The 12,077-nt window shown below is 50.5% G+C and overlaps 1 protein-coding gene across 3 annotated transcripts in view; it reads right to left on the bottom strand.

Annotated features, from left to right (window-relative positions):
- Positions 1-12,077, bottom strand: part of add1 (adducin 1 (alpha)) — a 169,955-nt gene that overhangs the window by 35,000 nt on the left and 122,878 nt on the right. For all 3 annotated transcript variants that reach the window (XM_070877743.1, XM_070877749.1, XM_070877753.1), the window contains exon 11: positions 7,351-7,437. In XM_070877743.1, coding sequence (XP_070733844.1) covers positions 7,351-7,437 — 87 coding nt within the window. The remainder of the gene's footprint in view (positions 1-7,350; positions 7,438-12,077) is intronic.

The raw sequence follows: 12,077 nt of genomic DNA, 5'->3' as shown, positions 1-12,077 counted from the left end.
GAGCGGGGGCGGGCAGGAGGGGGAAGAGCGGGGGCGGGCAGGAGGGGGAAGAGCGGGGGCGGGCAGGAGGGGGAAGAGCGGGGGCGGGCAGGAGGGGGAGAGCGGGGGCGGGCAGGAGGGGGAGAGCGGGGGCGGGCAGGAGGGGGAGAGCGGGGGCGGGCAGGAGGGGGAGAGCGGGGGCGGGCAGGAGGGGGAGAGAGGGGGCGGGCAGGAGGGGGAGAGAGGGGGCGGGCAGGAGGGGGAGAGAGGGGGCGGGCAGGAGGGGGAGAGAGGGGGCGGGCAGGAGGGGGAGAGAGGGGGCGGGCAGGAGGGGGAGAGAGGGGGCGGGCAGGAGGGGGAGAGAGGGGGCGGGCAGGAGGGGGAGAGAGGGGGCGGGCAGGAGGGGGAGAGAGGGGGCGGGCAGGAGGGGGAGAGAGGGGGCGGGCAGGAGGGGGAGAGAGGGGGCGGGCAGGAGGGGGAGAGAGGGGGCGGGCAGGAGGGGGAGAGAGGGGGCGGGCAGGAGGGGGAGAGAGGGGGCGGGCAGGAGGGGGAGAGAGGGGGCGGGCAGGAGGGGGAGAGAGGGGGCGGGCAGGAGGGGGAGAGAGGGGGCGGGCAGGAGGGGGAGAGAGGGGGCGGGCAGGAGGGGGAGAGAGGGGGCGGGCAGGAGGGGGAGAGAGGGGGCGGGCAGGAGGGGGAGAGAGGGGGCGGGCAGGAGGGGGAGAGAGGGGGCGGGCAGGAGGGGGAGAGAGGGGGCGGGCAGGAGGGGGAGAGAGGGGGCGGGCAGGAGGGGGAGAGAGGGGGCGGGCAGGAGGGGGAGAGAGGGGGCGGGCAGGAGGGGGAGAGAGGGGGCGGGCAGGAGGGGGAGAGAGGGGGCGGGCAGGAGGGGGAGAGAGGGGGCGGGCAGGAGGGGGAGAGAGGGGGCGGGCAGGAGGGGGAGAGAGGGGGCGGGCAGGAGGGGGAGAGAGGGGGCGGGCAGGAGGGGGAGAGAGGGGGCGGGCAGGAGGGGGAGAGAGGGGGCGGGCAGGAGGGGGAGAGAGGGGGCGGGCAGGAGGGGGAGAGAGGGGGCGGGCAGGAGGGGGAGAGAGGGGGCGGGCAGGAGGGGGAGAGAGGGGGCGGGCAGGAGGGGGAGAGAGGGGGCGGGCAGGAGGGGGAGAGAGGGGGCGGGCAGGAGGGGGAGAGAGGGGGCGGGCAGGAGGGGGAGAGAGGGGGCGGGCAGGAGGGGGAGAGAGGGGGCGGGCAGGAGGGGGAGAGAGGGGGCGGGCAGGAGGGGGAGAGAGGGGGCGGGCAGGAGGGGGAGAGAGGGGGCGGGCAGGAGGGGGAGAGAGGGGGCGGGCAGGAGGGGGAGAGAGGGGGCGGGCAGGAGGGGGAGAGAGGGGGCGGGCAGGAGGGGGAGAGAGGGGGCGGGCAGGAGGGGGAGAGAGGGGGCGGGCAGGAGGGGGAGAGAGGGGGCGGGCAGGAGGGGGAGAGAGGGGGCGGGCAGGAGGGGGAGAGAGGGGGCGGGCAGGAGGGGGAGAGAGGGGGCGGGCAGGAGGGGGAGAGAGGGGGCGGGCAGGAGGGGGAGAGAGGGGGCGGGCAGGAGGGGGAGAGAGGGGGCGGGCAGGAGGGGGAGAGAGGGGGCGGGCAGGAGGGGGAGAGAGGGGGCGGGCAGGAGGGGGAGAGAGGGGGCGGGCAGGAGGGGGAGAGAGGGGGCGGGCAGGAGGGGGAGAGAGGGGGCGGGCAGGAGGGGGAGAGAGGGGGCGGGCAGGAGGGGGAGAGAGGGGGCGGGCAGGAGGGGGAGAGAGGGGGCGGGCAGGAGGGGGAGAGAGGGGGCGGGCAGGAGGGGGAGAGAGGGGGCGGGCAGGAGGGGGAGAGAGGGGGCGGGCAGGAGGGGGAGAGAGGGGGCGGGCAGGAGGGGGAGAGAGGGGGCGGGCAGGAGGGGGAGAGAGGGGGCGGGCAGGAGGGGGAGAGAGGGGGCGGGCAGGAGGGGGAGAGAGGGGGCGGGCAGGAGGGGGAGAGAGGGGGCGGGCAGGAGGGGGAGAGAGGGGGCGGGCAGGAGGGGGAGAGAGGGGGCGGGCAGGAGGGGGAGAGAGGGGGCGGGCAGGAGGGGGAGAGAGGGGGCGGGCAGGAGGGGGAGAGAGGGGGCGGGCAGGAGGGGGAGAGAGGGGGCGGGCAGGAGGGGGAAGAGAGGGGGCGGGCAGGAGGGGGAAGAGAGGGGGCGGGCAGGAGGGGGAAGAGAGGGGGCGGGCAGGAGGGGGAAGAGAGGGGGCGGGCAGGAGGGGGAAGAGAGGGGGCGGGCAGGAGGGGGAGAGAGGGGGCGGGCAGGAGGGGGAGAGAGGGGGCGGGCAGGAGGGGGAGAGAGGGGGCGGGCAGGAGGGGGAGAGAGGGGGCGGGCAGGAGGGGGAGAGAGGGGGCGGGCAGGAGGGGGAGAGAGGGGGCGGGCAGGAGGGGGAGAGAGGGGGCGGGCAGGAGGGGGAGAGAGGGGGCGGGCAGGAGGGGGAGAGAGGGGGCGGGCAGGAGGGGGAGAGAGGGGGCGGGCAGGAGGGGGAGAGAGGGGGCGGGCAGGAGGGGGAGAGAGGGGGCGGGCAGGAGGGGGAGAGAGGGGGCGGGCAGGAGGGGGAGAGAGGGGGCGGGCAGGAGGGGGAGAGAGGGGGCGGGCAGGAGGGGGAGAGAGGGGGCGGGCAGGAGGGGGAGAGAGGGGGCGGGCAGGAGGGGGAGAGAGGGGGCGGGCAGGAGGGGGAGAGAGGGGGCGGGCAGGAGGGGGAGAGAGGGGGCGGGCAGGAGGGGGAGAGAGGGGGCGGGCAGGAGGGGGAGGGAGGGGGCGGGCAGGAGGGGGAGGGAGGGGGCGGGCAGGAGGGGGAGGGAGGGGGCGGGCAGGAGGGGGAGGGAGGGGGCGGGCAGGAGGGGGAGGGAGGGGGCGGGCAGGAGGGGGAGGGAGGGGGCGGGCTGGAGGGGGAGGGAGGGGGCGGGCTGGAGGGGGAGGGAGGGGGCGGGCTGGAGGGGGAGGGAGGGGGCGGGCTGGAGGGGGAGGGAGGGGGCGGGCTGGAGGGGGAGGGAGGGGGCGGGCTGGAGGGGGAGGGAGGGGGCGGGCTGGAGGGGGAGGGAGGGGGCGGGCTGGAGGGGGAGGGAGGGGGCGGGCTGGAGGGGGAGGGAGGGGGCGGGCTGGAGGGGGAGAGAGGGGGCGGGCTGGAGGGGGAGAGAGGGGGCGGGCTGGAGGGGGAGGGAGGGGGCGGGCTGGAGGGGGAGGGAGGGGGCGGGCTGGAGGGGGAGGGAGGGGGCGGGCTGGAGGGGAAGAGAGGGGGCGGGCTGGAGGGGAAGAGAGGGGGCGGGCTGGAGGGGAAGAGAGGGGGCGGGCTGGAGGGGAAGAGAGGGGGTGGGCTGGAGGGGAAGAGAGGGGGCGGGCTGGAGGGGAAGAGAGAGAGAGAGAGAGAGAGAGAGAGAGAGAGAGAGAGATTTTTTAATTGGATATTTTAGCAGAGATTGGGATGTATGAAGAATCTCCCACAGAATGGAGCACTATTTAAGCCCGGAATGGATTTGGGTTTTATGGAGAGTTGAGTTGTTGAGGAGAAATGAAGTGATGGGCAACAGGAAACCAAGCTTCTTGCGCACAACTTTAGCACTGGTGATCTTAAGAGTTCTATGAGGTCGGAGGAGATAGTTAGGCCAAGGATGTCAACAGATGAAGGAGGATTAAGAATGAAAGCATCAAGGGCAAGAGATGGTAGCTGATTAAACTTGAGACTTGAAGAGCAGGTACTTGAAGAACTGAAACAAGATCTGCATTGCTGCACTGAATGTCATGGGGTCGATGATGATAGCAGTCGCTGAATGATTCTCTTTGCAAGGAATGGAGGATGCATGATCTGAAGTGAGTTGATGAATATTGAGTGAAATCATCAAGAAACTTGGATGATGAGTGAAGGAGGCCATTAATGTGAAGGGAGAGTATGAAAAGATGCAGCTGAGGAATTGTTGACGGAATGCAGGAAAAAAATCCAAGAATGAATCAACTACAGCACAGATGTAATAATTTGAGGACACTAGAGTGCCTTGAGTGCAGCTTTGATGGGAGAACATATGATGGTAACTTGTTTAGAGTACACGGTGACAGAGTAACAAGGCTTTGGAGTTATTACAGGTAATGTGAAATGATTTCAAGTGCTCAACAGCAGAGTTGAAAAGGTGTGCAAGTTAGGCAACAGTGCAAGGGCTGTGCTAAAAATGATCATGTATTAGACCAAAACTTTTAAGGTACAGGATGATCTTGGTGTTAACAGCAGTTTCCGTAACTTTATAAAGTGCCCAGGTTAAGGGCAATAGGGCAGTAGCTGGCTGGGTAATAAAGAGGGATAGAACGAAGAACAGCAAATTAAGCTATTTAGCAAAAGAACTGAGGGAGGGGGATAAGTGATGAGGAGAATCTTCTTTACGCAGCCAACGGTCATGATCGGAATGCACGGCCTGAAAGGGTGGTGGAAGCAGATTTCAACTTTCAAAAGAGAATTGGATAAAGACTTGAAAAGGAAAAATTTGCAGTGCTATGTGGAAAGGACAAGGGTGTAGGACTAATTAGATAGCCCCCTTCTGTGCTGGAAGATTCTACAATTCCAATCGACCTACCACTCTGTAGCACAGTATGTCAACATAGCAACATGCCATACTCAGACAACCCCTCACCCTACTTCGTTCATCATTGCTTTGTAACAGCATTACAACTTAGTCTTCAAAATAACTGCACGCTTAGAATTTATGAAACATGAAAAAAAAACTGGATTGTGCAACACATTTTATTTTCACAGACATTTAATTTCAAAATATAAATGCAAATACTGAAAACCCCAAACTCCTTAAAAGCACCACTTCATCCCATCTTTAGTGAAGTTTTTTAAAATAGATATTAAAAGAATTTTTAGCCTTTAACTTGTCCCAAAAGGTGGCACTTCAAAAAAATATTAGGTTACTAAGTCACTAATGTGCAAGTTGTCATGATTTCCACTCAAGGGGGAATGATGTTGGCAATAACTCAATCTTATGGAGCACACGCTCTTAATATGAGCGCAACACAATCCATAAAAGTACATCAAAAAATAAAGGAAGGAAGAAATACAGCTTTAAAATTGAATTAGGAAATAAGAGACTGTAGCTAGGAATTTAAAAATGCATCGATATCTAGGTACTGTATTGGTAGGAAATGGAAACAAAACAGATTTAATTTTTTTTGAATCCTCCAGACAAAAAGGTGTCGCTTGGATAATAGCAGGTTATGCAGAATGTTCAAACAAAATAAATGTTTAATTATTGACTAGCTTGGACAATTGCCTAACTACCTTAAATTCCTGGACTTTAAAATCGAGAGATCTATCAAAATACAATAAACAATCAAGTAATTACATGACATTTCAAGCTACTGCTTTCAAATTGTTCGGACCTTTCAGCCTGGATGCAGAACCAATTATTTATAAGATTACAGGAGGACAGGACAGATTAGCAAATGTGCAGATAAGTGACAGATGCAGTGCAGTGTAGATAAATATAAAGTAGTACATTTTGGGGAAAGGATCAAATGGTAAGAGTGGAGAATGCACATCTAGGGGTACAGATACACCGATCACTAAAGGTGGGAGTGCAGGTAGAGAATCGCCCCCCCCCCCCCCCCCTCCCCGAGAGACAAAATGTGATTCTAGGGTTTTTAGACATAAAGGCATTGAATATAAAAGCAAACGATAAATATTTACAAGAATATTGGTTAGGCAACAGATGGCGTATTGTGCTGTAGTTCTGGACACCCCATTATAGGAAAGATATTACAGCCATGGAAAGAGTATAAAGAGTTACTAGAATGACAAGGAATTATAAATTATAGTTATGAAGGGGTCTAGACAGAGTAGATAGAGAGAAACTGTTCCCATTAGTGGAAGGGTCAAGAACTAGAGGGCACAGATTTAAGGTGATTGGCAGAAGAACCAAAGGTGACATGAGGAAAAACTCTTACGCAGCGAGTGGTTAGGATCTGGAATTCACTGCCTGAAAGGGTGGTGAAGGCAGACTCAATTGTGGCTTTCAAAAGGAAATTCGATAAGTACCTAAAGGAAAATAAATTTGCAGAGCTATGGGGAAAAGGCGAAGGAGTGGGACAAGCCGAGGCGCTCTTGCAGAGAGCTGGCACAGGCTTGATAGGCCGAATGGCCTCATTCTGTGCTGTAACCATTCCTCCTCCCCACCCCCCCGGTGTAACAAAAGTTTGAGAAATCTGAGGTTTTTAAGATTACAAAAAGGTTTTGAGAGGGTAGATCATTAAAAATTATTTCCATTAGTTTATGAATTGGTAACAAGAGGGCACAGACCCGGAATTATGACAAGAACAACGGGTGCAGTTAAAAGAAATGTTTTTGGAACATGGAATAATTTACTACAAGCGGCTCTTCAGCGAGATTGTCGAATAATTTAAAAGGAAATTGTGTAAGTATATTTACAAAGGATTTAGGGAAAGGACAGGGAAATGGAATTAAGAGTAGAATTAAGAGTAGGCATTCTGAATAGCTAGCATGAGCACAGACCTGATGGGCTCAAGTGCTAACTGCCAGATTTCCCTTACAAGATGCCGGAGAAATAGCTTGGTATCGGTTAAATCAGATTGTGTTTGAGAATCTTCCCCCTTTTTAACATCACAGCTCTGGAACAAGTTGAGCTTCCAGTGATGAAATTTGACTCCGTTTAAGATTTTCTGGTTGAATTTGAACTTAAAAATAAATAACGCAGGCATTTTATCATCATAAGCCACTGAAGCATGAAGGCACTGTGCCCTGGGCCAAGGGATTGCCAAGATGTGTGGGGATCATGTCCAACTCTTCCCTATTTAGGGAGGTGGGGGCAAGTAACAACATAACAACAGGGAATGAAAGAAAAAGACTTCCTCTCAAATGCTAGCATGAAGATTTCCTCACAGATAACACAGAGATCTCTCATCCAAGCTTTTGTCAGTGCAAGGTGCCTAGCATTCATTAGACAGGCAAGGGTTTAAAAAAAAACCTGCAATGCCCACAAGTTAGTGTGAATTTTTAAGCTATCATCTGGTGGAAAAAATGTTTCCCCAACATCTCCTTTTCTACCTTGCCCTGCACTACAAGAAAAGCTCCTAGAATCTTTCATGTACAAAAGCTTGAGACCATTGACGAAAAAGACTCCCATACAGACAACAGATTGAAATGCCATGGATAGATGTATTGCTACGTGCTGCATTTCTAGTGCTAAACACAATGTTCTAAATTAAAACTTTCCTCTGATTAGGTCGCCTGCTAAAATTCAAGAAATATTCCCGTCAACAGCGTTAAAAAGAGATACAGTGCTTGGTTTCAGAATAAAACACTTTCTTTCAAGCCAGTCTTGTCCTACCTTATTCCTCATCTCTTTGAACTCACGTGGGTCAGTGTTTAGTGGCACAAACTGGTTGGGAATTGGACCAGCGGCTTCTTTTGTCCACTATAAACATCAAGAATACGAAATGGTCAGTATCCAAGTCAGCTTTTATAATTACAGAACAAATCAGACTGTAGACTGAAATAAATCATGCAGTTTACTAAAAACATTCAGTGCTTAAACATGGATTGCAGCAAGAGCATTGAACCAATGATGGCACGGTGTTCCTCGTGTCTTAAGGCAATTCATTGAGATTGTTCAAAAGTCCTATCAATTGTGCTTGTTCATAAATTTAGTCGACCCTCACTAAAAGATTCAAACCACGAGCACCAACTAGCAATTGGGACTTTAAAAATAATTCTAAGTTTTATTCAGTTGAGGAAACATTTGCCCAGTATGACTGTCAGATTGATCCAGACATTAGCATTTAATCTGTCGTCACAACCATTTAAAGAATGGCCTGTATAATTTGATTAAACAATTCTTCCAAACTCCTACTCAGAACTCAAAACATAAGAACTTAAGAAATAGGAGCAGGCCCCTCGAGCCTGCTCCACCATTTAATACAATCATGGCTGATCCGATCATGGACTCAGGTCCACTTCCCTGCCCGCTCCCCATAACCCCTTATCATTTAAGAAACTGTCTATTTCTGTCTTAAATTTATTCAATGTCCCAGCTTCCACAGCTCTCTGATGCAGCAAATTCCACAGATTTACAATCCTCAGGAGAAGAAATTCCTCCTCATCTCAGTTTTAAATGGGCAGCCCCTTATTCTAAGATTATGCCCCCTAGTTCTAGTCTCCCCGATCAGTGGAAACATCCTCTCTGCATCCACCTTGTCAAGCCCCCTCATAATCTTATACATTTCGATAAGATCACCGCTCATTCTTCTGAATTTCAATGAGTAGAGACCCAACCTACTCAATCTTTCCTCATAAGTCAACCCTTCATCTCCGGCATCAACCTAGTGAGCCTTCTCTGAACTGCCTCCAAAGCAAGTATATCCTTTCATAAATATGGAAAACAAAACTGCACGCAGTATTCCAGGTGTGGCCTCACCAATACCCTGTATAACTAGCAAGACTTCCCTGCTTTTATACTCCATCCCCTTTGCAATAAAGGTCAAGATTCCATTGGCCTTCCTGATCACTTGCTGTACCTGCATACTAACCTTTTATGTTTCATGCACAAGGATCCCCAGGTCTCGCTGTACTGTAGCAATTTTTCTCCATTGAAACAATAACTTGCTCATCAATTTTTTCTGCCAAAGTGCATAACCCCTCACTTTCCAACATTGTACTCCATCTGCCAAATTTTTGCCCACTCACTTTCCTATCTATAATCCCTTTGCAGATTTTTTTGTGTCCTCCTCACATATTGCTTTTCCTCCCATCTTTGTAACATCAGCAAACTTGGCTACTTGGTCCCTTCATCCAAGTCGTTAATATAGGTTGTAAATAGTTGGGGTCCCAGCACAGATCCCTGCGGCATCTCACTAGTTACAAATGCCAACCAGAGAATTAACCATTTATCCAGACTCTGTCTTTTCTGTTAGTTAGCCAATCCTCTATCCTTGCTAATGTATTACCTTCAACCCCATGAACTTTTATCTTGTGCAGTAACCTTTTATGTGGCACTTTCAAATGCCTTCTGGAAGTCCAAATACACCACATCTACTGGTTCCCCTTTATCCACTCTATTCGTTATATTCTCAAAGAATTCCAGCAAATTTGTCAAACATGACTTCCCCTTCATAATTCCATGCTGACTCTGCCTGACTGAATTATGCTTTTCCAAATGTCCTGTTACTGCTTCTTTAATAATGGACTCCCAACATTTTCCCAACCACAGATGTTAGGCTAACTGGTCTTATAGTTTCCTGCTTTTTGTCTGCCTCCTTTTTTTTTTAAATAAAAGAGGGGCATTACATATTCAGTTTTCCAATCTTCTGGGACCTTCATTTTGTGGAGTGCACTCACTATTTTGCTACTCTGTCAGCAAGGGGTTAAGTTTTAACAAGAACATTTTCTTTTTAAATGACATTGGTTAGCCAATAAGGCTATGCCAACAGATTATTTTAGTGAGTTACCATTGAGTATTATGTGAAGGATATTTTATTGTGTGCTCCAAAAGGTTGAAGGATGTCAGTGTTGGGAGTAGAACCTTTTTCCCACCAGACATTAGGTTTAAGAACACCCAAATCAGAGAGTGTAATTAAATGAGTGATAAATCTCTTCTACTCTGGTCAACAGATGTGCTTACTTTAGTCTTAGAGCAGTACCGCCCACTGTACAGTGATATTTCAATTACTCATACCAGCCATCCTACATAAGAACATAGGAATTGGGGACAGGAGTAGCCTATACGGTTCCTCGAGTCGGCTTCACCATTGAATAAGATCATGGCCGATCTTAGACCTTAACTCCACTTTTCCACCAGATTCCCATATCCCCCTGATTCCCCGAGAGTCCAAAAATCTACCGATCTCCACCTTGAATATACTCAATGACTCAGCATCCACAGCCCTTTGGGTAGAGAATTCCAAAGATTTACAACTCTCAGTGAAGAAATTCCTCTCCATCTCAGTCTTAAATGGCCGACTCATTATCCTGGGACTACCCCATGAATCTAGACACTCCAGTCTGGAGAAACAGCCTCTCAGCAACTACCCTGTCAATCCCCCTCAGAATCTTGTATGTTTCAATGAAATCACTCCTCATTCTTCTAAAATCGAGAATACAGGTCTAATCCACTTAACCTCTCCTCACAAGCAACCCTCTCAACCCAGGGATCCTTGTGGCCTCTGACCTGAATAATCTTTATGCAGTAGTAATGAAATGAGACCGACAACATTCCGCTTAGGGCACCTTCAACTGGAAGAGAAGCAAGAGGAAGATAATGGACTGGAGACTGTACTAAAACCAGGTGCTACTAAGGAGGTGCAGAATGTGCGTGTACACCATTGATTCATTGCTCTGCAACATTTACACAAAAGCAAAATTAAAGCATAAAATGACCAGTAGAGGGGAAGGAGGGGGGTGGTGGTGTGATATCGGTAGTCCAGAAGCTTGGTGAAGGAGTGTTTTGGGTGCAAGTCATGAGTGGGCATCACCAAAGTTCTGTACTGACATTAAAGATTTACTGGAAACCACAGTGCTAATTTATCTTTGGAACCTTTTCAACAGTTAAGGACATGAACACTAGAATTCACAACCCAGATTTCACAATATTCCCGTGGTTAATTTAGTGATTTCTAGCATTGCTCATCACGCCTGAAAGAGTACATTTTCAAAACCACCACAAGCAAACTTTAAGCACTTTATGAATTTTTTTTTAAGAAGGCAGGATCCTATCCTCCATGCATACTTTTTCTGTAAAACGGTGGGTCTGACTAGATGATCAGAACTTGCAGCCAATAAATTAAGTTTCTACATTTCAATGTACTTAAACTGAAGCTTTGACCAGTTGATCAGAACCCACCAAGCATATAAACAATGTGCAGAGAGAATAAGCATGAGCCGCCTCAAGTCCGTGAATGCCATGGACTTCTTTATTCCTCTCAGAAACAATGCATTTAGAGAGATTATGTAGAAAATAATAGAAAATAAAGCTTCGGATGTTCATCATTCCTAAAAAAAAAGGGAATTGGGATGAATATGGAAGAATGAATACTCACTCATAACCATTCTTCTGACAAAAAATTACAGCACCTTTTCACCAGAAATAATTTTAACACAGTCAAAACAAAAATACCACAACTAATACTGTATAGAGAGAGACCACCACATTAGAACAGTCAGAAATTAAAAAAAACTTCCTCTGCTTTTTTTAAAAAAAAGGACATGACATTAAAAGTAGATTAATTTTTAAAAGATTACTCAAGTCTTAAGAAATCTTACGTACAAAATGATAGCAAACCAATCAGGGCTATGATACAGCCATCACTCTGTTGTGACCACGCCAAACTTCTGGTTATAGATGGACAAGACAGACCAAATAGAATGTTCGTACATGTGAACTCACCAATAGCTCTTTTAAGAAAAAAAGCACACGAATATTTGAAAACTGTAATTGCATAATTTGCTGTCATTTTAAAATTATAGCTGGAAATCTTACTCAATGCATCACTTACAATGAAAAAAAGCGTAATTTGATTTGCAACGAGGATTCATAATAGCTACAAGAAGCTATACTGATTATTCCCACACTCTAACTTTGATAGAGAATAGAGTGAGCGGCAACATCACTTGTAAATTTAATACTCTTTTAAGTGACCGACATTTCTGGGTTTGAAATTAAAAAACGTTTACTTGGTAAATTTGAGATGGGATCAACTTTGGTCAGAATGTATTTGTGGAAAAGATGTTAACTGGTAGGATCACTAAATGACCAATTAGCTAGGGTTACATTAATCTGCCTCTAAAGATACGTACAAGTCACGTACGATTTGAGATCAGAGCCCAAAACCATCCGATTCGACTTGTTCAGGATGAAGTTTAGTTTAAGCATTGCTTAGGAAAGGCCCGGAGATGAGCCACATCTGACTGGTACTAAATTCAATCCTACACAAAAAGATAAACGTCAGTGCCTTCATACTTTGAATCAACATTATTGCATATTTTATGTATTTGCAAAAAAATAATGGGAGGGGTCATCAATTCATGCAAGACTATGCAACTGTTTTGTTCTTCAGTGTTTTA

The sequence above is a fragment of the Pristiophorus japonicus genome, chromosome 1, assembly GCF_044704955.1.
Source record: "Pristiophorus japonicus isolate sPriJap1 chromosome 1, sPriJap1.hap1, whole genome shotgun sequence".
Taxonomy (NCBI): Eukaryota; Metazoa; Chordata; class Chondrichthyes; family Pristiophoridae; genus Pristiophorus; species Pristiophorus japonicus.
This window is presented reverse-complemented; position numbering and strand designations above follow the sequence as displayed.